General features: G+C 42.4%; 1 protein-coding gene across 1 annotated transcript; it reads left to right on the forward strand.

Annotated features, from left to right (window-relative positions):
- Positions 1 to 17,745: 17,745 nt before the first annotated feature.
- LOC117897677 lies at positions 17,746 to 18,191 on the forward strand. The gene is made up of 2 exons (XM_034806688.1): positions 17,746 to 17,956; positions 18,007 to 18,191. The coding sequence occupies exons 1-2, from the start codon at positions 17,806 to 17,808 to the stop codon at positions 18,189 to 18,191; spliced, it is 336 nt and encodes a 111-aa protein (XP_034662579.1). The 5' UTR covers positions 17,746 to 17,805.
- Positions 18,192 to 25,928: the final 7,737 nt, after the last annotated feature.

A 25,928-nucleotide genomic window follows, 5' to 3' on the forward strand; every position in this document is an offset into this window, starting at 1 on the left:
GTAGAAATGGGAATATTTGCCACCAAATAGATACAATCAGGAAACTCTGATAGTTTTTGCAGCTGCTGAATTAGGGTAATGGCTATAGAAAAATGGATTCAACTTAATTAATGGAAGGGCAGACACCAGAACGCTGAAGCAAGAAGATCCTGTGCTAATCTACAACATGTGAGGATGCCGGCACGGCCAGGATGCTTGTTATGCTTTGAACAGGATTTAAATGGTGTCGGTGTCGTATAATGTTAGCCTTCCTCGAACATTCTTTACTTTTCTTGGGGAGAAAAACAAACATAAACATGTCAGGCTAAAGTTTTTCCTCGGCAACCTCGGCTCTCCTTCGTTCCCTTACAGCTTCCCTTTCCTCAATCGAAATACGCAAAAGTGGCAAAGCAAACAGAGGAACGGCAGGAGGATTATATGCAAGAAAATGTGATGAGATGCTGTTGAATTTTCTACAAAGTTCTTGAAAAGTACATGACAGAAATTCGTGTTAATTTTAAATGGTGTATATTTGGTAGAACCTCTTGGGAAATATATCTCAAAAGAGTCTCGAGAGCTCTCCAACCTACTAGGCCATGTCCGTAAGGTAATTAAGTTAAAATAGATCATGGATAGATAGAATGCCAGAAGCAAGTCCACACGACTTTTACAGTCTAAGTTTTCTTTCTATTTATCCATTGCTGACCCAGTTTCTATGAATTCATATCGATTTCCACCCAATCGATGGGAACAAGTGCCAACCCATTCAATGTTTGACTTATTTTTCCATGGTTTCAAGAGGCTATGTGGGCGACACTTTTCATAGCAAAGAATGACAGTAGGTGGCATCCACATTGGGGGTCTTGTAATCAGACAAACGAAGCCCCCAGAACGTTTAAAATCATGACACTTTATTTTGGTTTTTTTTTATTTTTTGCTGTCAATCATCGCTCTGCGGCTAATCCTCCGCATCCATTGTTGTTCATTGTTCCGAAAAAAATTAAATAAACATTTTTTATCCGTGTTGTGCCTTTTATGAATTCTGAATAATAATGTTTTTGTTGTACACTTTATTTGTTGTTGTCTGTGGTGCACCACAATGGCGCACAATTTAAATTATGGAAAATTTATGAGTTTCCGTATTTTGTTGTGGGAACTGAAACAGAAAAGAGAATATTCCCGACAAACTACCCATTTAAATTTACATTTTATGCTGGAGGGGATTATCATTATGCAATTATTCATCATCATTCTGTGGAACAAGCATCATTTGATGATGAGGCTCCCTGGTAAACTATTTTCTATGAAGAGAAAAAAGGATGAGGTACGTTTTTGACTCTGAGAGGTGCTTTTAATTAGGGCTCTACTTCAGAGTTTCTGGCTGAATAAGGCAAAGGCAATTTAAACTTTAAAGTGAGCTCATTACCCTGCAATTTTCTAGATACGTTATCTATGAAAAAAGGCAAACGTATATTTAGAAAATAAAAATGTGGAAATTTGAAAATACGCGAGGAAAAGTATGTGTTTTTTTCCTATGGCCTTACATTCACCAGTATGATTCTTCTGGACTGCAATTTATTGTGTTTCAAAAGCAAATTATATTAATTAATAAGCTTAATAAGAGTATTCTGAACTACAGAACTCAGATCCGGACAACGTTTTATCAAAGGAAGTTTTTAAAGTTCAAAGTACAAACGAGCCGACAGGAACTCAGAACTTCCTGGTAGCTGTTGTATAATGCTAAACTAATTGGCTTGCGTAATACATTTAATTCTTTGTTGCTAAGCAACTAGAATGGATTGTGTTTCCAATGTATTTATTATTTCTAATTCATTTGTTCCGCGTATTAGTCCGTGCTCTTTAGTCGGCATTCGTTTGCTATATAAACTCAAGCTGTTTCCGGAAATTCATTCAATATATTCCAACAGAATGAAGATCTTTGCATTTGTGGTCGCTGCCCTGCTCGTGTCGTCGGCTAGCGCCTACAGAGGAGCTTTCTCATCTTACACGAATGTCAAACGGGGCCAAAAGGATTAAATAAACGGAACATCTCCTGACATTTCAAGATTAAACACCAAAATCTTTTGAAAGCGTTGAAATAAATGTGCTAGTGCATCAATGCAAGTTCTTGTTTGGTTTAAATTAAAAATGGAATAGGAGGAGCAAGGATATGGGTCATTGTTCTGTGCTGACGAACAAGATTGCGCAGTGCACCCAAACAAGTGCACGCCTATCCTTTGTAACCCATCAAAGTCAATGGCTATTGAGACGGAAGCCATTTACCCGCTCCTCAATAAGCCCCACAGAGCGGAGCTAAAGGAGCAGCAGCCAGTGAATAACAAATCTTTAATGGTGATATATAAAGGTACGAAGCTTAATAAGATTATTCTGAACTACAGAACTCAGACCCGGACAACGTTTTAACAAAGGAAGTTTTTAAAGTTCAAAGTTCAAAAGAACCGACAGGAACTCAGAAATTTATTTATCATTTCTAATTCATTTGTTTTAGTCAATTCTTTAGTCCGCATTGGTTTGCTATATAAACTCTAGCTGTCTCCTGAAATTCATTCAATATATTCAAAGAAAACGAGAAGGGACGTGTGAGACGCGTCTTACGCGTCACAACTTTTATACCCGGCACTCAGTACTACATCTGCAACTTAGCGGTTATTTGTCAAATTTTACATTTTTTCTTCATCTGTCATCTACATCCACAACACTGCTCACGCCAACACGCTCCTTTAGCTCGCCACCCTCCCCTATAGACACACACTGCAGAGTCGCTGCAGAGGCAGAGGCAGCGGCAGAGGGAGCGGCAGAGGCAGCGGCAGAGATGTTTCAGGGGCAGAGGCCATAAACAGCGCGAAGCAGAGTGTGAATGCTGCGGGACGGGGTGGGTTTGGCCACTGAAAATTAATTTCTCCATTGTGGCTATAATAATGATCCAATCGGATCCCAATTTGGTGATCTGATAGATATGGTCATTCCCTACGGAATGGCGTTTTTAGTTTTCTGTTATCTTCAAAATTGATTTGGGAGGTTTTCGCCCTTTTGCGGAGGTGGAAAGGGGCGTGGCTCATTTTTGAAATACACTGGTTTCAGTGTGAGCATACAGCAGTCTGGAGCCAAAATTTGGTGGCTCTAGCTCTTATAGTCTCTGAGAACTAGCCGACAAACAAGACGGACAGACGGACAGACGGACGGACGGACAGACAGACATGGCTCAATCGACTTGGCTATTGATGCTGATCAAGAATATATATACTTTATGGGGTCGGAAACGTTTCCTTCTGTGCGTTACATACATTCACTTTGTGCAGAAATACAATATACCCTATTTACTCTTCGAGTACCGGGTATAATGAAGATGTTTGTATTTGTGGTCGCTGCCCTGCTCGTGTCGTCGGCTAGCGCCTACAGAGGAGCTTTCTCATCTTACACGAATGTCAAACGGGGCCAAAAGGAGTAAATAAACGAAACATCTCCTGTATTACATAAAATATACAAAAGGTCATGGGTCATGACATTCAAATGTTTAAAATATTAGCGATCAAATAAATTAAATACATTTCTCTTACATTTCATCCATAACATTTTAGCAAATTTTTCTGCAGACATCCGACAAGAGAATTAAAAGCCACTGTCCGGCCAGCCAGGGCCAGCACATCCATATTTAATTAGAATATTCCGCATATCTTATATAAGTACATTGCCGACATTTCACTTCTTCGCTACATTTCAACACCTCAATGATTAATGCAAAGGCAAAAATAGGTCCAACCACGTGTCCCTTATATCCAGGTCCATTGTCTGTAAATCTTCAGACCATTATGCAAAAGGCTTGGAGCACATACTGGCACTCGAATCCAGGCACGTCTTGTAATATATGAGCAGACATCAGGCAGAGAAATGTTAGCTTTCAGACTGCATCTGGCGAATAGTTGCCATCTGGCACACTGCCTTTATTAATGAGACACTTGACAGGGCAACCCCAATGGAGGCTGGAAGGACCAAAGCAAGGGATATGAAAAGCGGAACTTGTTTCGAAACGCGAAATCTTGTGGTTTGTGGCTATATCCAGACCTCGTTCGATGAGAATCATACTCAAAATATGCCTGCCATCTCGTTTCTTCTCCCTTTTCTCTCCATGGGGCACTATCAGGTTACACAGCTACACTCTACTATGGATCCTCTAATCAAAGGCGACGCAAAAGCGGAGCAGAAAATGTTTTAAATGTGTAGAAAAAGCACAAAATTCAAGCTAAAAAAAAACGAAGGTCTGCTGCTTTGACAAGCAACGCTGTAAACACGGACAGAATACTCTTTATGCCCTAACAGGATTAAAATGGTGCAGCACCTTAACTTTGCTTGAGGAAAAACAAACATAAACTTGACGGTAGGGCTAACGATGTTTCCAGCTGGCAGTTTGCTTGCTCTTCTTGATATTTCCACTTCCGCTTCCCCTTCTGATTCATCAACAAGCTTCATATTCAAAGCAAACAGAGAGAGGAGTTTGCTGCATCTTCTACCTACCATGCATTGTATGTCCATTATTAAATTTAAGAACCTTTTAGACACAAATAGAGCCAGATCATTCAATTAACATTTAATTTCAAATATTTCCTCTATTTCTATTTTATTTTCTTTCTTCCGTTGAACAATGAATATATATTTGTATGAAAAAAGTCATTAAAAAAAGATAGAAATTTATTTATTTTTCATTTGACACAAATTGAAATAAAATTCACTCAGATTTAATTCGAATATGACAAAACCATCTGTTTTAGATTCGATTCTGAACACTTATTAGCGGAGACTTGGGTAAGCGTGCTCATCAGCATTGTATTTGTGATTAATCATAGCCCCACTCCCCATTCACTGGCTGCGCAGACTGAGGCAAACAAATTTTCATTTATATTTTCACCCACACAGCAACGGGGCGAAAGCTAGAGGGGGGAAACTCATCAAGCGACCAGCTTGTTGTCTCTGCAAAAGCTCTCTTTGTTCTTAATTAAATTTTTGGACTTGCTGATGGCCACGACCACGACAAACTACTCAAAATGCAAATTGAATTAATTAAGTGGCGACAATATTTATGTACATGTAAATGGTGTCAGAAATTAGCGCAGTTTTAACGTTATGCAACTTGTAGGATCATAATTTCTCTTGTCCAGCTATCCATGGCATGTGCTTCCAGGGCCAATTAAGCTCTAACGACGTTGGCCACGGCATGGGGAATTTTTAAACGGAAATAGATTCGATTTCTCCTAAATATAAATTCCGTGTAACATATTTGCATCTCTGCTTACAGCTAACGTTCTAAACAACCTTGAATAATTCTTACAAATATTATTTTCTAGCCAGTGTAAAAGCTCTAAGGGAACTTCAATTTAAAGTTGGGCTGTGTGTGTGCTGCCCTGGCTAAATAATTCATTGAATAACTGAGTGTGGCCACAAAAACGGGAGTCTAACCAAAAAGGCATTTAATTTTATGTAGCCACACCCCAAAGGGATAGAGAAATGCCAACCAACGTGTTAAGTTCAGTTAATTAGTGTACCTTTAGCCGGAAAATGCTCATGAGTATAAGGGAAAATTTAAATTAGCCACAAAATATCTAAAAAAACAAAACCAGTTGTGGGTGTGGGCTATTTTGTGCTCAGAAAGAATTAAGAAAAATAAAAAAAATAAAAATTCTGCTTATAAAATTTATATTTTATTCCCTGAACAATAAACAAAAGATGAAAATTAAGTCTAACAAAAAGAACTCATGAAAATTCAAGTAAAGTCCATGTTAATCGCCGAGGCCGTAGCTTTTTTCCACCGGCGACCTGCAACCTGTCCCACATCGTAATGGACCTCTGACCTTGACTTCTGACTTTTGGCGGACTGTAAGAGATGGATATTGAGCACCGTTTACTGTGCCTCGAATAGGCAAAGCAACTTGTGGCAGAAAGTTTCCGGCAGCAGCAAAAGTAAACTTCCGCTCGCCGTCCTCTTGCCCTGGTTGCTGTTACTCGACAAATGTCGACTAAAAGGCCGTCAACTGACAACGGAAAATATTGTAAAATATTGTGGTGGCAGTTAGGAAATTGTGTTTGTCTTAGGTATCTACATAGAAGACTGAAAGAAGTTTCGAAAGATAGTAATATTCCACAGCTCAACGGACATGTAAGTACATGGTCGATCTTCCCTGTATTTAATACACGATTTAACTGTAACTGTCTTTATTGCTTTGTTTTGTTTTCGTGTTTTTATTCTGCTCTAAGCTGGTCCAATGGCAATCAGTTTTACGCCAAACAACTTCTTGGCCACGACGACACCCACAGTGAAGAGGGCGCAGCTCTTCACCAGAGTCCTGCCAAAGCACATGCGAGTTATGTAAAGTCTTTCAACGAGGACTATTTCTACACCTACCATAGAAAATGGTTCTGGTAAATGCTGCAAAACATATTTATTAAATGCACCATTTTTGAGTAAAGGCTTTAAATTCAAAATTTGATTTTCTTTCGATTTCGAGACACAATTTTGCACAAGAAATGTTTGATGGAAAATTCCAAGCCTACATCGATTATCTAAAACCGAAAGCTCTTCAAAGATTTACAATTAAATGTCCAAACTATTTGGCAAATAAATCGAAACCAGTTTCGTCTGAAGAGCTACCAAAAGTGATTTCTGTAGCTGTAACCTCCACTCGGGTCATGTCAACTGCATCATTAATAATGGCCATGCCAGCAGCTGCCATTCCTCCAGACTTCTGTCAGCTCATATATTACAAGACGTGTCTAAGTAGGGGTTCGGAATCCTACTCCCAGTATGCGTTTCCCTTTGAGTAATGGGAGAAGTACGAGGTTACGGCAAGAGATTTCCTGACAATGAACTCGAAACAAAGGAATGTGAACTTAAGGCACGAGAAGGATTTTTTTCCACTTCTCAGTGGAACATTTACAATATATCCGACCAGAATAAATAAAGAGAGTTGCTCAATATTTAAATCTACCTTCTGATATATCATTTCATCGGTTTCATTAGCAGAAGCACACAGGAGGAAATGCCATGGAGGATGCAGAGTGACAGTCTGACGCAATGACACTTGCATGGCAAGCAATGACACTTGCTTCACGCATTCCTTCGAGTCCTGTCCTCACACTGAGATGTGTGTAGATGTCAGTGTCAGGAATCGTTCCTCTTTCACACTTTTTTTCTTGAACAAGCAACATCATCATTATGGAGCAGATTTCGACACGCACAAGATGCTACTCTGCCAACGAAATGGGAGACATTTCTCCAGTGCTCCTCACTGTCGCTCTAGGTGCGCCTCACTGTCTGTCTAGAAGCAGCAAATGTGGTGGGAAAGTAGCAAAGATATGGCAATCACCGTTGTCAGGTTCAGCTCTCGATGTTAATGATGATGACAGACAACGGTGTGACTGTGTTTGGGCAGGATGCAGAATCTTGGTGTGGATGTCAGCACCTACTTGCCGTTTTTAGCGAGAGTATCTGTGGAAAGTCACGTCAAGGAGTCGTCTGTCTGGCTAGCCATAAACTTTTGAATATAAAAGATTCACCAACGGAATTCAGAAATCTGTTTGCTCAAACAAGAGTCACCACAATATATGTCATAAAATTAAATAGATATTTTCTTTTAAATTCAAATTTTATGCCAAATAAAATCTGGTTCAAGAGTACAAGCAAAATTAATGCAAAATTAATGCGATATTAATGCAAAATCATTCAGCAAATTGGCTTTTTATGACAGTCAAATATGTTTGCAATTACTCCCATCGCCCACACATTTTGCTTCAGCTTTTGGTTCTTTTATTTGCCATTTTCTTCGTTCTAATTTGACCATGACATTAGTCAGCGAATATCAAGCTAAGGACGCAGAAATATTATTTCATTCTCTTTCTGGTGGCAAAAATCGGACTAACGTACACTGCCCTCTGCAATTATTTCTCGCCATTTCCATAGTCATGACTTCTTAGGGATTAAAATCTGGTACTGACATGTGTCCGCAGACAAAGTGGACACTGAATACGTCAAGTGAATGGTGACAGGAACACAAGCGACTATCAATGTCTTCATTATTTACGACACATTGTCGTCCCGCAACAAAACTGATTTGATTTCAACGATACCAAATGGGCACGGAGTATCCCTCAGGGAGCAAATGCTGTTGCTGGCGTGTCAAACGTCTAAGAAACATGTTCCCATAATGATGACATTTCTGCTGATAACTCCTCTGCTCTTTGACCCGCCATTTGCCATTGTCTGTGGCTTTACTTTAATGCTTCGAGTGCTATACTAAAATCCTTCGCCAAAGTGTGCTCGAATTTGTTTTGTTTAAGGGGGGGAGACGTCTTATTGGCTGCTAACAGCAACATTGCTGGGAGGTTTCTTATGCTACTGGACAGGAGCAGGCAAAGGAGAGCTTGCCCAAATATTTCAAGCATAATTTAATTAATTAATTAATGGAATTTGTTTGTCATCTTTTCACAAGGCTTTTCTTGAAGGAATGTTCAGCAGAGAGCAGACATTTAACCTTATGGAACTGAACCCTTTTATAAGGAAAAGTCTAAAGCCATTTTTGAGGCAGTGGAATAGTTGTGTTGCCAGTTGGAACGTTAAATAGTTAAAGGAGTGGCCAGAGCCTGTGCCTTTTCCTTGTTCAGTAATTGTAGTTGTATTTTATGCACACTCTAGCTTATAATTTTCAATGCTCAGCTATCCATGGAATGTGCCTTCAAGGCCAATTGGCTTCTAATGACTCTGGCTATTTACGGTCCGGTCCGTGTTTAGCTATAATTTTCGAGAACCTTTTACCCCACACAGAAATTGCGCAAACAAAAACAACAATGGCAGGATACTTATGTGCCGGATTGGCCGGGGAGCTTACATTGATGTGGGTCCTCGATAAGGGTCCTCCATGTGCGTGTGGAAATATTTGTTTGCTGCCGTGTTTAAAACACTTAAGCTATCCGTTTTTTGTCTGTTTAAAAGTTTTCAATCATTTTGGCGATATTTTTGGCTATTTCAACTATTTCGTGGGGGTCTTCAGGGCATTAAATATAAAGTATATAATCCTCTGTACAGATAAGGTTCGAAAAATTTGTATACTTTAAGCAGAGACTAATTTTTGCATCCGCATAATCCAGCTAATCAAATCGAATCCTCTTTATGCTCTGTCTGGCAGGCTAATTTAGACTTGAATGAATGCCTACAGTCGGTCTGAATAGCCATTGACATCAATTGGAATTACGAGCATATACACTCGTGTGTAGACATCTGTTCAATGCTCAATGACTCTCGACCGCCGTCGGTTGATTGCACCAATATTGATGCTGGCACTGGATGCTGCCACATGCTGTTCATTGCGAATGCAGTCGGCGCTTTTTCTGCTTGCCACGTTTATACACTTCAGTGGTCAAAAGAGCAGCAGCGCAGGCTGTCTGGGCAGCACAGGTGGAAAGTGAGATGGCAAAATCCGACACAATCCTCAGTTTACTTTGTCAAAGAATTTAGATGGAGACATTAAATGTTTGCCCACACAAAATGTTTTCTGTTTCATTTATTTTATTCTGAATGTTAGGTTGACTGAATGACACATTAAGAAACTTAATAAATTGTCTCTTCCAAGAGCTTCCCAATCGAAAAGTTTTCCGGGCAGGGTCTAAACCACATAGGCAATTAAATTTATGCAGCCACATACTGCCTTGTGGCTGGTGGCTCTCACCCCAGGGATTTCGTATTGCCAACGTGTTAAATTCAGTTAATTAATACGCTTCCATGGAGAACAGAATTTTGTGTGTTTGCGAAAATAAAACTTAGAATTAACAGCCTGGAAGCCTGGCTATTTTGTGGCTTACAAGTTTAAGTTGTGAAAATGTTTCATTTGTGTGGCTTTTTTAATTAAAAGAAAGCCTAGAAAATAAACCCAAAAAAACAAACAAGTTCTCCAGATACACCTGATATAATAATAAACAATTTCAATGCCACTCATTGATAGACATTGGCAGGGCTTTTCATTTTTCTTTCAACTATTTATTGGCATAAATATTTAAAGTGTTGCCGCCACAATGTCCGCTCCAATGAAGTCGAGAGCGGTTGCTGCAACTCCGACCAATATTCTGTGACCCCAAGGGAAGTGCCTGCACAATCTCCCAAGCTCTCAGCTGATCAGCCATACTGTGGCAACCCGCCCAAGAAAATCCTTCTCTTCAAAATTATGAATTTACCAAGATGTTAAATCACAGTCTGAGTGAGCTCAGAAAGCAGAAAACTTCCGCCGCTTAAAATATTCATTTTGCACAGCAATAAGAGCCCATAAGAACAAGTTAGTTTGTTTTAGATTTGAAATGCAAAACTAATTAAGGCGTGCTCCGAACAAATAATGAACTTGTACAAGTTTTTTTTGTACTTTTCGTTGGAATGAGAAAGCAGAAGCTGAAGCTCCGGGAAAAATGTTAAAATACCGTTGAAAATGCAAAAAGTTGTTGCCATTTAAGTGAAACTTTGGCAGTAAGACGATGCACAGCAAATGACAAGGGGAAAGTTTTTCAATAAGCGGTCCTGCCCAAAAAACAAACCAAAAGCAGCCAAAAGCAAAGCCAGTCAAGGGTATAATGTGATGAAGAAGCAGAACTTAAAGAGGATTAAGTGGCATAAAAATGTATGCGAAGACGAGAGGAAGGGCCCAGAGCCTTATATTTTATGAACAGCGTATAAAAATAAGCGCATAAACCATAAAAACTGCAACTGAAACCTCTGTAAGAGTGGGTCAAATGAAAGTGCAATCGAAACCACCACACCCAAAGCAACAGCATTTGTTGTTCAGCATTTAGAGATGTTTTTCAGCAGACATGAATGTAAATTGATTTGATTTGTATGCCGCATAATAGGCAACAAAGTCGTCATAAGCTGAATAATTTGCATATATTTCACATTATTTCGTTGTCCTTTTTAAAGGCAGTACAAACGCAAAGACGAAGCGGCAACAAAAGCTCTGAAATTCAACGCAAAAATTTATTTAAGGAAAAAAAAAACCCTTTTTTGCCACAAAAAGTTTATGTTTGTTGGGTTTTGTTTTTACTTTAGGATGACTAAAGAAACCACATTTAAATGATATTCAGATTATTCGAAAATTGCTTTAATCATGCCGTAATTAATTATTTTCACACCAACCAACCGCATGACAAGAACTTCACAGCAGTTTACGGCAATTTATCAGCCACATCATCAAAAATACGCAAAATTCGTCAATTTTATAATTTTTTACATTTTTGACGCCATTGTGGTAAACCACATAAGGTACATTTTAGTTAATAAAAGCGGCAGCATGACATAAAAATATTCCTTTATTACATTTTCCAACAATGGACAACAATGGGGATGGAGGATCAGCAGGTGATTGACATTTTTGTAAACGGAACACTACCATAAAAGAAAACTAAAAAGCCATCGCCATCGTTCGTCCTTCTCCTACTTTCGACCACAAACTGTTTCAGCAACTTCTAGCCTGGCTCTGAAAGGTGCACATTGAGTGCGGTCGGTATCCTCGTCTCCTCAGATAGACGAGGAAAAATGTGCAAAAATGTCTGCGACCACAGAAAGAGTGAACTTTATCTCCACCTGCACCTCCTTCTTTGGTTGCTGGCCCCTCGACAAAGTTTGCTTTAAAACGCTGTCAGCAGAAAAAGTCGACGAAAAACGCAACGAAACAGATGGCCACAACTGGTGGCAGACAGGAAATTGGGTTTATTTAGGTCACGTAGCTGGGGCTGAGTCTCTGAATCTGAAGTCTCAGCTTTTGATGCCGCCTCGTCTGTTCTGATGGTTGAATGGTATGAAAAGTTTAAAAAGGAACAAAAGTGCTTTAGGTATAATAGCAAGGTGACCAGGTGAAAGATACAAAAAAAGTGGTGATTTCATTACTTCTTTATACACTTATTTGATTATCCTTCAAAGCGAGATGGATAACAGATTTTCCCCTTCCGAATGTAGCCAAATATTTACTTTAAGACCGTCATTGATCTTTCGACCGCTCATTCACTTTTCTAACCACTCTCAACGTCACTTATTACCCTTTCTAATGGTGTTTCCCTGTTTGCCTCTCGCTTTTTATTGGTTGTAAAGCAACAATCACTGAACCTTTATTGAATTTACGAAACCTTTTTCAATTTCAGCGCCATTACCGGATCTAATGTCAAAGTTTGTCCCATGAGAGATGAAAAGTTTCTTTACTTTCTTTTGTTTTGTTTCTTTTCAGTGAAAATGTATTTTCTCCCACATCAGCTCATTAAATTCATTCAGATTTTTCATACCCTTTTTGCTTTAATTCAGCATTATTCTACACAAAATTTAATGGAACAACTTTAAACTGGAATGAAAATAAAATCACGTATTTTAAAGTCAAAGAAACCAAAAACAATAAGAAGAATGGGAATGCGCCACACGGCACAGGCCCTGGCCAATAAAAACCGAATAAATTTCCATAATTATTCATGCCGAAATTCATTAACACTCAAAAGGTGGAGGGCGGAGCCTGTGGGCGGGGCCGAGAATTTTAATAACTGTGCGACATTTTGCTGGAATTAGGTGGAAATGGCAATGTGGAGATTGCCTCTTAGTCGGGAAATGGTAAGGCAGAGAGGAACTTACATTTTAATGGCGCCCATTTGCTTGTTTTCATCTCCGAAACATTTTAAATCCTTTTTTGTTTCACGTAAATCACGACAAATCTTAAGGATATACGCGAGGCGACATGAAAAATGAAGGCAGCTTCTGCCTGCTCATTCTCAGTCGGGTGTACATTTATTTCTGTGATAAACGAAAGCCACCCACAATGGAGGCAATCTACACAAAGTTATTTGTACGCAAACTTGCAGACTTCCTGTATCCGTAGACATTTCCTTCCGCAACAAAAGGACTTAGTAGAAGGCACTTCATCAAACCTAGTTAAGTGCCAGTGCTTTGCTCTGTTAGGATGTTACATTTTTCCTTATTTAAAGGCCAAACATTCCCCAAATAGGCCAACTCTAGGAGCCACAAAATTTCGTAAATCAGAGAGCCACACGCGTTCCGTTTCTGCTTACCTGCCAGCCCATTTGCATAATGCTCCGGTCAGGTAGGGCCACTTATTTGCAGAACTTTGCCGGACACCGTACTCGGTTTTCACTGAAAAGTCTTCATTTGTCAACAGTTTCTCATTCTACTATCTACCAGGAAAATTAAATCGTTAAAGGTCCGAATGACCAAGACTTTTCTTTTCTCTGTACTCGCTTTCACTGCAATTCCTTGGAGCAAAAGGTAGAGGAGGAAATAGAGTTGTCACCAAGTCAAATCGTTTTACATCCACTTAAGAGGACCTCGACTTTGCTCCCCCAGAGAAGGGAGTTTTTCCAGTTTTTCTTTATTTCCGTTCTACCTCTCTTTGGCAGACCAATGCCCTGGGCAAGATGAAATTACAAACACTGAGGAATTGGCTTAGTAACTGACAGAGAATGCAAGTGGCAAAGGAAGCCAATTAGATCCCAACAAAATGGTTTAAAACTTGAAAATGTGGGTGTACAAATAGCGAAATGTTCTGAAAACAATGTGGAAAACTAGAAAGAAAAAATAGCAAAATAAAAACAAAATAAATCTCTCTTACCTTTTTGGTCATCATATTATTTTATTACGTGGAGAAGTCGACGATTTACGGAAGAAGAATTAACGAGACAGTGAGATTGTGTTAACGCTCGACGATTTACGAAAGAACGATTTGCGAAACGATAACGCACCAAACACATTTTTTAATAAGAGCACATATTTTGGGTGGATTAATGGTGAGGCGCAACACTACTGAAGCTCGTGTGAAAACACAAACGAGAGAGCAAGATCACCAAGACCTAACCTCACCATGCAATGAAACACTTCTTTTTGATTTTCTCCTCTGCTCACATTAGATATTGGAGTGGGAAAGGGACACAACTCCTCTTCTCTTTTTCACATGAACGAAAAAAAAATGTATGCATAAAAAAAAGTTTCACACTTTAGAATTCGTTTTACACTTTTATCACTTTCACTTATTTCTTTACTTCGCCTTCGCCGCCATTCTTTATTTCGCCTTCGCCACTCTATCTTATTTCGCCTTCGCCGCTTGCAAATTGTTGCACTTAAACACAATTTTTTACCTTTTTTTAATCACTGCACACTACACTGCACTACACTTTTAACATTTCACTTTCACTTTTTGCCTTATATCGCCTTCGCCGCTCTGCTTTTTGGGTGCCAAACGAAAGAGCGTCGACACGCTGCTCTCGCTCTATTCTTATTGCTTTTCGCCTTCGCCGCTCTGCCTTTTGGATGACAATTCGCCGACGGCAGCCATCTCTCTGGATCAGGAAGTTGTTGTTGCATTAAAACACAATTTTTGGACCTTCTTTAATCACTGAACACTACACTGCACAACACTTTTAACACTTCACTTTCACTTTTTGCCATATTTCGCCTTCGCCGCTCTGCCTTTTGGGTGCCAAACGAGAGAGCGTCGACACGCTGCTCTCGCTCTATTCTTATTGCTTTTCTCCTTCTTCATTTCGCCGCTCTGCTTTTTGGGTGCCAATTTGCCAACGGCAGCCAACTCTCTGAATCAGGATGTTGTTGTTGCACTAACACACACTTTTTTGACCTTTAATCACTACACTCACTTTACTGCACAGCACTTTTAACACTTCACTTTCACTTTTTGCCTTATTTCGCCATCGCCGCTTTGCTTTTTGGATGCCAAACGAGAGAGCGTCGACACGCTGCTCTCGCACTTTTTTTATTGATTTTCTCCTTTTTCACATTGTATATTTTCGTGGATCAACACAACCACACATACACACACACAGAAGAAAAAAGATGCACAATGTACAACAAATTCTTATTACACTTTTAACACATCACTTTCACTCTTGCCTTATTTCACCTTATGTCTGCCTTTTGTATGCCAATTTGCCGACGCCTTCCGCCTTTGTGGATCATGAATTTTTTCTTGCCATTTTTGAACCTTTTTGTTTTTTATCACTTCACTACTACACTGCACTGCACTGCGCGACAATTTTCCCGTTGAATTTTCATCCATTTCCCGATTTTCGCGACCCGAAACGCGGAGCTGACTTAAAACCGCGTGCTTGGCCCGACCGAAAAATTGTAAGTGTGAGAGCGGCGCAGCTTTGCATGCGTAGGTGGCTTCGTTTCTAGAACATTCTATGCTCTCTTTCTATGCTCGCTCTCATTCTTCTTGCTCTCCCTCTTCTGTTCCAAGCCATTGAACGTTGTGCGTTATGAATACATGCTAATGCAACGGTGTATTGTAAGAAGGGGAAATAAGTTGTGAATTTTGTTTGGCTTGTGGTGGGAGAGGGGAGTAGAAGCAAGGCGAAGCATAAGAAGAGCAAGGAATGTGATAGAGGGCAGCATGTTCGAGAAACTAAGCCGAAAACTCATACAAAGCTGCGCAGATCTTACGATTTGTACATATGTATGTATGTATGTAAGTTTGACAGGCTAATGGTGGGAAGGGGGTAGACACGTTCGCATGTGTTTGAAGGGAGGAGAGGAAGCAGCGCAAAATCGAATGACCACACATATGTATGTATGTATGTATGTAGGTATGTACTTACAAACACACAGCGTGTGACGAAATGAACAGCAAATGCAGCAAGGGACAAAATATACCGGGTATTAAAACAACAAAGAAATATGAACTTCTGAAAGGGAAATGGTTGCCGAAAAAAGTTTATCAAAACCAAAAGGAAAACGGCGAGCCGAAATCGGTATACATATGTACATATGTATGTATGTATGTATTTAATAAAATATTTTTGTGACTGCCGAAAGCCGGAGTGGGGATGCCAGAAAGAAGTGCAAACTACATACATATGTACATACATAGATTATCCAAGAAAACATGCAACCGATCAAACCAAAAACTTTGTTGAAGTTAAGGTGAACTCTATTTTTACTCAGTGTGAAACATCGGCTGACGCAATCGGTAACAATTCTTTCTTAATTCCATGCAAAAGACACAGCAGCGGACTGTACGTGTTGTGCGGGGTAGGGAGAGGAAGAGATGCCGATAATACACACAAACATACATACATACATACATACATACATATGTACGTATGTATATGCTTACTGTTGTTTACTTACTTTGTTACAAGTCGTTGCATTAGAAGAAGGAAGAAGGGGAAAGGGTAGCGCATCAGGCGTGAAAGACAGCCAAATGTGAATGCTTTGTCAAGGTTGTCTTTTCCGCCGATGTGTAGTGATCCAATATTAAATTATACATACATATTTCACAAAAACAAACCAACACATTTACTTGTACTTGCATGACGGTAATAAGCAACAATCCTGAGTAAACACGTGATTTTAGCCCGTGTCGAGTCATAGTGGGAAATGCAACATCTTCAGTTGTTCCTTTTTGCTTGTTTTAGTTTTCCATTTTCACTGCTGCTTTGCTTGTTCATGTTACCGTGGCCAAAACGACGAGCAGGATGCCAGCACTCCTGCCATGTTTATGTTTGGTTTGGCTTTCCTCCCCTTCCGACTCTTGTCATGTTACAAATTATGTTGGTCGGTCCCCGTGCCTCGTGTCCTGAATAAGTGCTAGCTGGCATCCTTACTTATTTTAGCTGGCGACCGCCTTGTTTGCCTTTCCCATTTCCCCCTCTCCAACTTGATTACCCCTTGCCTTATCCATTTCCTGGCTAGACAAATTGAATAGGTGTACTGGATATATGGATATGGCAAACAAGAATAATATCTCGCACATAAGGCAAGAGATTTAACAGATATGAAACCTCCAAGTAGGTGCTTGACAGGAAAGAGTCACAAATAGCATCGATTTTGTGTGAGGAACAGCTGAATCTGAAACATGCTGTGAAAAAGTTAAAGCTTTTCCAAGCCAGCTTGGATTACTACTTCTTCTGGCCAGTTTTCTGCTGCGGAATGTATCCATCTAGCCGTTGAACCATTTAAATATTTATAACATCATTTAGTGGAGAAAGGAATGAGGCAACAGAAGAGCGTTGAATAATTTAGCAAGCGACAACAGTAGCTACTATAAAGGATATATTTTAGAGGATTGCATGCCTGAGGTATCTTCTTGGCTACACTCTTGATCTAAGAGTAAAGGATGCAAGACACACGATAGCTAAAGAGCTAAAAATGTACGCAAAAATGTACGAGAAACTTGAAGAGTTTTAATATAAATTTATTAGTAATAAAAGGAATCCCTTTCATTAAAAGTCTTTAACTAGAGTGCAAACATTCCGAGTGCAAAATTTCAGCTCGAAATCCTACTAAAGTACAATTTCTTACTCACTGCTTTTTCAAAATGGTGAAGCCAACAAACATTTTTCTCAGCATTTACAGGAAAAACATTCTATGGCTAGGCATAATTAGCATCCACTTTGGTAGGACTCTGGTCAAGAGCTATAGTTTCTTCACTGTGGCGAAGACACCCACAGCCAAGAAGTTAAAGGGTGTAAAACTGATGAACGCCATTGGACCAGCTTAGAGCAGAATAAGTAGAAAAACGAAAACAAAACAAGAAAGTTGCAGTTAAATAATTCAATAAACACTGGGGAAATCGACTATGAATTTACACGTGTGTCGTGCTGTGGGATTTAAAACAGGGTTGCTTTTTGCACTGCTTTGTTTTTGGGTCCATCTCTAAGTATTTTTCAGTATTTTCATCGATAGCGTTTCGCAGCATGCCTGATTGGCATGCTTTAGATGTCAAAAATGATGACTTGCAAATCATTCCCTTAAGTTGCAGGGAAAAATCCGTGAAAATGTCGCTCTCAAAGCGCTCTAAATTTGATTTGCCGTTGGGCAAAATGGATCTGCTCAATGATACAAAGGGCATTGAAAATCTACTGAAGTCGGAGGGCATCACGACCTATGAACCGGGTGTAGTAGAATTGCTGCTTAACGAGGGTTACTGTAAGAAATGTCGCCAGTAAATAGAAATATAAATAATAATTTTGTGCCAGCGTTGATCAAGGATGAATTGTTGAATCGCAAGAACCGCACGGAATTGGCCAAGGCCTGTGGCAACATTTACCCGTCCGCAGCTGCAGCGGCCATGGATACCGGCACTTTGCCCCAGGAATGGTTACCAAAAAGTGATAATGAGGTTGTGGATTTGACTTTGGATTCAGTTTCCGATCAAAATTGAATTTAATACACTAAATAAAATACGATTATGACCCTTACTCAGTGCCAATTAACTCTTCTCATCGCGCCACACTAAAATAAAATAAAACTCAAGCAAGACAGGCAGCAGCGCCACAAACCTGTTGGCTCCTTCCAGCTTCCATCTGCCTAGGTTAGGTTAGGTTGAGGCGGCTGTCGGGGATTGTCAGAGACCCGACACACTTAGGCCGGTTTCGGCCCATTGTGATACCGCATGTTTCGCTCCCTTCTCTCCCGTGAGACCCTATTTTATCCATTATCCCATCCGGATGCCCTTATGAAGCCAGCGATCCGTCTGGGACTTATTGTAGACATGTCCGAAATGTCATTTAGAAAAGGAGAGCCCAAGTATTGGAGTCTCCTTCTACTGAGAGCCGGGCAGGAGCAGAAAAGGTGTTCCACAGTCTCCTCCTCGTCCTCATCTCTACAGCTTCGACAGAAATCGTTATAAGGGGCTCCCAGCCTGTTTGCATGTGTGCCTATTAGCCAGTGTCCCGTAAGGGAGCGTATGACTGAGCTGCACCTACTCCTACTGAGTTTGCAGAGCTCATCGGTGCGCTTCCTATTTATGTTAGGCCATGTTTGCCGAGTTATGCGACATAGTGGCACAGTTTGCCATCTGTCATTTGTAAGTTTCTTAAAATGTTCTTTTATTCTGAGCTTGCAGGTGGCCATTGGCATACGAATATCCTCCTTATCATTGAGAAGGGGGATTGTTGTTCCAGCTCTGGCCAGCTCATCTGCTATACAGTTGCCTTCAATGTCCTGGTGGCCCGGGACCCATATTAGGCTGATGACGAACTGATAAGCCATCTCGTGAAGAGATTTGCGACAGTTCGCAACTGTGGCCGAGCTTGTCGTTATCGCATTCAATGATTTGATTGCAGCTTGGCTATCACTGTAGATGTTTATGTAAGTCGCTTCAGGGGTTAGTTCCTGAAGACAGCTCAGAGCTTCCTTGATCGCTATGACCTCCGCTTGGAAGACACTGCAGTGATCCGGGAGCCTGAAGGAGTAGCTTATATTCAGCAGTTCGGAGTATATTCCTCCTCCGACCTTGTTGTCAAGCTTTGAGCCATCAGTAAAAATTTGAATGGCTTCCTTTGGACCAGGCGGTCCCTCAAGCCAGTCGTTTCTGTGAGGGATGATTGTCTCAAAGGGGGTATCTGTATACTCCCTCGGAACGCAGTAGTCCGTTTTTGCAGGGACGATGTTGTTTCCATTTAGGATGGATGCATGGCCGGTGCGTTGTGACACCCATTGGTCGGAGTCTCTGAGACGGATTGCTGCCATTTCTGCCTGCTCCTTTCCTGCAAGGTCAGGGCTCTGCAGGCAAAGTATAGCATTTAGCGCATCCGTTGGCGTTGTGCTCAGAGCTCCACTGATGCTTAAGGCTGCAGTTCGCTGCACCTTGCTTAGTTGTTTTGTGATGGTCCCCTTCGATAGGGCAGTCCACCACACTGTGACTCCGTAGAGCAGTATTGGTCTAACTATTGCTAGGTAGATCCATTGGACTATTCTTGGGTTCATGCCCCATTTTAGCCCAATGGCCTTCTTGCAAGTGTAGAGGGCTATCGTAGCCTTCTTCACTCTGTCTTTGATGCTTAGGTTCCAGCTGAGCTTTTTATCAATTACCAACCCTAAGTAACTGGCACTGTCGCTGAAGGAGAGCCTGCATCCGTTTAGTATTGGGGGGTTGAGGGGCGGGATTTTGTATTTGTTTGTAAACAACACAAGTTCCGTTTTAGAGGGATTAATTCCCAGTCCACGCGACTTTGTCCATTCTGACAATCGTGCGAGCTTTGCGGTCATTAGTTCGCAGAGTGTTTGAGGGAATTTTCCCGAGAAGATAATGGCAACGTCGTCCGCGTATGCTACCACCTTGCAGCCCTCCCCTTCCAAGTCACACAAGATCTTATTGACGGCTATGTTCCATAGAAGGGGAGACAGGACACCGCCTTGCGGGGGTGCCTCTGTTGACATACCTTGACTGAGTGGACGATCCCATTGATGATGTCACTGTCCTGCATGTGAGCAATTGATCTATGAGCATCACCAAGTGACGATCCACCCCCAGGTCAGTCAGTGCCTCTGTGATGGCTCCCGGTATGACGTTGTTAAAAGCTCCCTCAATGTCTAGGAAAGCGATTAGGGGAGTATTCTTTGACGTGAAGAGATTTCTCTACCGCCGAGATTACTTCATGGAGTGCCGTTTCCGTGGATTTCCCTTTTCGGTAGGCATGTTGAGCGCCTGACAGCCACTGAGGTTTAATGGTTTTCCTCAGCTGCAGCCCGACTAGTCTTTCAAAGGTTTTAAGAAGGAAGGACGATAGACTTATTGGTCTGAAGTCTTTTGGGGTTGTGTGAGAGGGTTTTCCTGCCTTGGGTATAAAGACTATTTTAGCCTTTAGCCAAGCGCGGGGGATTTTTCCCACTGTCAGTATCTTCCTGAAGATACTTTGCAGCCAGTTGATGGCCACGTCCCCGGCTTTTTGTAGCTGAGCCGGAATGACTTGGTCCGGGCCAGGCGATTTGTAGGATTTAAAGCTGTTTACTGCCCAGCTTATATTCCGTTTTGTGAGGATGTGCCCCATCGAGGTTTCCGGGCCTTCACTTGGGGTGTCTGCCGGCTCGATGGTCGTACACCCAGGAAAGTGAGTTTCGAGAAGAATGTGTAGGGAGTCCTCGCTAGAGTTTGTCCACGTACCATCAGTTCTCTTGAGATATCCCACCGAGGGGGATGTTTTTGACAGGACCTTGCGTAGCCTTGCGGCTTCTGACGTGTCCTCAATTTCGGAGCAAAATTTATGCCAAGAGGCCCTTTTTGCTCTCCTTGTTTCTTTTTTGTATAGGGTTAGCTTACTTTTGTAATTTTCCCAGTGCGCTACCTCGCTGCTGCTTTTGGCTCTGTTAAAGAGAGTCCTGCAGTCTTTTCGGAGGGTATCTATATGTTTAGACCACCAGGGGGGTTTCTTTTTCCCTCTTGGTTTGGTCGAGGGGCAAGCTGCCATGAAGGCCTTATTGCAAGCTTTCGTGAAATTGTCCACAAGACGATTAAGATCGTCTTGTGTATCCGGGCATTTTGGGGCTAGGGGGGGGAGTAATTCCTCCATTTTTGCGCTATACGTATCCCAGTTGGTTTTTCTTGGGTTTACATAGCTAGTGGGTATGGTGCTTTCGAGCGATAGGGTTGTCTCGATGTACCTGTGGTCGGAGAGAAGGAGTGGTCCTCTAGGACTCTCCAACTTTTATAGTGTCTAACAGTTTGTGAGATAACAGAGTGAGGTCAATAACCTCTTGGCGGTTTTTATAATGAAAGTGGGGTCATTACCCCGATTTCCAATAAATAGGTTGGAGTTAAGGATGAAGCTAAAAAGTGACTCACCCCTTACATTTGTATCCGAGCTCCCCCATTGGGTGTGGTGAGCGTTGGCATCGCAGCCTATTAGTAGGCTTGTGTCCGACCTCTCGCTATCGCTGACAATCTTGCGAACGAGGTCACTGGGAGGATCGCTTTCCTCATGAGCCATGTAGGACGACACCAGGTTCAGGCGTGTCCCCTTGTAGCTCTAGGCTGGCCGCCGTGTTGTCGCCGTTGCTAAAGTTGTGGAGCAGAAAGATATTTAAGTGCTTTCTTGCTAATATGCAGGTTCTTATTTTACCTTCCGTTTGGGCTACAATTAGGTTGTAGTCCTTTGTCGCTAATCCACAGACCCTGCCTCCTACCACCCAGGGCTCTTGGATTAGGACTATGTCTCCTCCGCTCGCGACTAAGCGGAGTATAAGAGCAGCGGATGCTGCTTTACAGTGGTGGAGATTTATCTGCAGAAGCCTCAGAGACTTCATTAGAAACATTCTCCACCACTGTTATATCGGCGTCTGAGTCGTCGAGGATGTCGTCCCGACACATCGCCTCAAAATCGAGCAGCAGCTCCGTCTCCGAGGAGTAGCTCTCTAGGGCCGGCTCCGGCTCCGGGTCTACTTCCGGTGCCTCGATCTCCGAGGCAACGTCCTGCTCAACTGGTTTGTTGGCAGAACGCGCCTCGGCCGCTGCATCCGACTTGTAGACCTTCATGGTCACCGAGCTGAACCCGAAGTTGAGCTCTCCCCTGGCTGCCTCGATCGGGGCTAGCGATTCCTTGTTCAGGATCACTACCGCCTGGTTTGTGGGGCCCTTTGATGCCTCCACTTTAGCCACCTTCCAGTCTGAGGTTGGCAGTGTGGGGTTGCATCTCTGCAACATCGTTAGGATCCGCTCGGGCTCCTTGAAAGTGGCCGGTACCCATATACGGGCTCTTGGCCTACTTGGCACCTCGCTCCAGTCTACAGCGACGAGCTTCGCCCCTGCGTAGACCTCACCGATTTGCGCCACCGCAGCTTTGTATAGCTTCACGGAGCGCTCATCCTCGCAGGCTACCACTTTTATATTTCCCTGGAACCATCCCATGTCCTTGCAGACTGGGGGTGGCCCGGGATCCTTCTCTAGAAGCTCGAAGCAGCGGTCGGCCAGTGCCGCTTCCACCCACTTCCATTGGCTTCTGGGTATTTTCCCCTCCGCGCTGCCTTTATCGAGAACGCCTATCAGCGTCCTCTCCTTGGCAATCTGCGCGAAGGATACGTTTGGTAGAATCCTGGATCGCTTCGCGGCAGGTCCGGGCGTCTCTTGAGAGCGTTGCCTCTTCTGTTGTGCGGCCACCTTCTGTGGCTCCACACTGAAGTTGGGCAACACCGTCGAGGCCCATTCTACTTTTTCAGCCAGTCTGCTGTCGGACTGACTTCTTGGCTGGCGTTCTGCCGACGGAGTATGTGCCCAGCACTTCTCTTTTCGGCATAGCTATACTTCTTGGCTTGGACGCTGGTAGATGGCAAGTCCTCACCCGCCGCTTCACCGGAAGGTTGGGCAGCCGCAATATTGCTTAGCTGCCCTACCATGGTATCAGTTTTGGGTGTTGACTTTCCACCCATCCCAGGTTTGGGATGGGATCCACCCGGATTCATACCCGCGTCCTTCACCGTGCAGGTCTTTCCTGCGTCTGAGCGGATCGGGCCAGGCCTTTGGGCCGCTGCCTTCTCCCGCTTGGGATTTCTCCCCTGCAGGCATTTGGGGAGTGCCTCTCTCGTTTTTGGTTTTGTTTACAATATTTAATGATTTCTCCATATAGTTCCCACGAGCTGCAGAGAAGGGGAACGGTCCACCCCGGCAGAGCTCTGCGTTACCCGGGTAAGGCATAATTAGAACAGGGGGCTGCCAAATCCCTGAGCTCTCCGTTCACGACTGGGCTAGTGTTTATACCGGGCCCCCAGCCAGGCTGACTCTTGGCACGGGTCGAGTGACACCTTAGTCCGGCCCGGTGTGAGGTGAGTGTTGGGGCTAGGATGTGGGTAGGTGTTGTGTAGGGATGGGATTGTGTGAGCTACTTAATGAGAGGCGGCACCACAAGCGCATCGTCAGTGTTGCTGCGTCGCGAACACCCGCTGGCTGTCCGGGACTGCTTATTTCGGTACTCTCCCTCAGAGCCAACTTAGTTGATGCTCTTTAGGATGCCCGCCTATTCACAGCTGACCTACCCACTGGGGTAGGCCGTTCGCTATCCGCAACCTGCGACCCGTCCGGTGGCCTCAGCTAGGCCCCCTCTGAGCCACCTCAAAGCCCAATAGGATCATCGGATCCATCTGCCTAATATCAATATACATTTGTACACATGCGAAATACTCCAGAGATAAAGGAGAGCAAACAATCTCAAACTCATCAAAGCAATTCAATTTGTTATATGGAAGCAACGAAAGGTTCTTCATATTCAATCTGACAGCCATCAATGATGTCAATTTCCCACCTCAGCCAGCGCCAACAAGGTGGAAACATGGAAATCCAATTGCTGTCACGAAATAAACTCAAATATTCAGCATGGAAATCCTTTTTAAGACCTCAGAGAAGTGTGTGGGTGCTGCTGCTGCTGTTCTGCTGCTGCTGCTTACCTTCCAATTGCCAGTTTTTTTCATTTCAATTTGGAAATCGGTTTTCGGTTTCCTCTTTTTGGGGTTGGCAAAATCGTTTCTTTGCAAATCGTTTCGCACTTTGAGATGTTTCCTATCAAACCTGAAATTGCTGCCTGTTAAAGTGATAGACGGCTGCTGGGTGGCAGCTCCAAAGCCCATTGTTCCTATAGAGGAAGTTTCTAAAATTAAGGAGAAGAAGCACCAGACTGACCTGACCCATAAAATAGTGACTGTAATAGTGACTTTTGATTGAAAGCCAAGTCTAATTACTGCCCATTACAGGCACGTTTTGGAACGTTAACGTCACCTGAGCAGCAGCTTGGAACTTTCATGAAAGTTCACACGTAATTAAATGCAGGATATTCTGTACCCCTGAATACCCTTCTGTAATGGCAATTTGCATACTTAATCTCTTTGACCAACTTCTTGGCTGAAATTACTTGATTTTTCAACATAACAAAATTACAAATTCTTTATTTTTTCCTGCAAATACGTTCACGTTACGTTACGTATTCAATTACGTAGCTCAGGCACGTGGAACTTATGTTCTGCTCCGTAAAACTTTCTGCTTGCGTGAAACGGAGAGAGCAAGGCCGCCAGCTGAGGCAGAGACGTCGCTGCTGACGCTGACGCAGGCGGTCGGAGTCGGCGCAGGACAGCCCCACGAAAAGGAAAACAAATTTAACACTGCAACGGTGCTTGGGTGTAGAAAAAGGGTCTCCAAACAAATAAATGAACTCTTTTAAGGTTGTTCAAACCCAAAAATTCCTATTTTTCTATTACAAAACATAAATCTAACATAAATCTGCAATTTCCATGCCAGCGGCTTTCGTTATCTCCGCCATATCCGTGACCACATGTCAGCCCCAACTCGGCAGTGCCTCAAACTTGCGACAGACAGGTGTCAGGTGGTGGTGATGGCGACCACAGACCAAACGCACACTGAAAGCGTCAAGTGAATGGATGACAGGAACACAGAACAACACAACACAAACAACTGTCGCTGTCATTAGCATTAACGCTAAAGTTTCACTTAATTTCAGTGCTGGCATTTGGCCTGGAGAGTTCTCTACAACTTGGATACATGGCAGTTGGTAGCTAAATGGAAAGCGGTCCTTTCCCCTGATGATGAAGTTGCTGTTTAGCCGAAAGACTATGACACATTTCCTCGAGTCGAAGTGAGTGTCATTTGGCACTGAAAGTTATGGTTTACTTTCCGAATTTTTCAACTTAAATATAAGTTAAACAAATGAAATTCATGTCTTGTCGGTGGTTCAAAGTTGGAGGCTTATATACAATAATTCAAGCTAACAATATGCGAGTTTCTATGGCACTTTTTGGTGTAAAATGTGCGCCATGCATCGGTTTGTTTCAGTTTCTCTTTCACTGCCAGCAGCTGTGGCCTAGGCATATTTTAATTCAGGGCTTCATTAAGCTACCAATTAAAAGGCATACCCCCAAGACTGTACCTTTTTTTGCCACCATTTTTCAACACCTTTTGTGTGCCTCATACACGTTCTCATATATCATTTGAACAGCCGCAATTTTGTTGGTTTGATGCCAAAGTCTGCCGAAGCACAACTAGAAAATTCGTATTTCCAATTCTTTTTCGTCTTGGGAGTTGATAAATCGCCAACATTGATCAGTGTCTGATAGAACATGAAAACCTTTATGGTCTGCCACATAATAAAGTGCGTTTCCCTCTCAATTTTCATCCACACTG

Source organism: Drosophila subobscura, chromosome O (assembly GCF_008121235.1).
Source record: "Drosophila subobscura isolate 14011-0131.10 chromosome O, UCBerk_Dsub_1.0, whole genome shotgun sequence".
Classification (NCBI taxonomy): domain Eukaryota; kingdom Metazoa; phylum Arthropoda; class Insecta; order Diptera; family Drosophilidae; genus Drosophila; species Drosophila subobscura.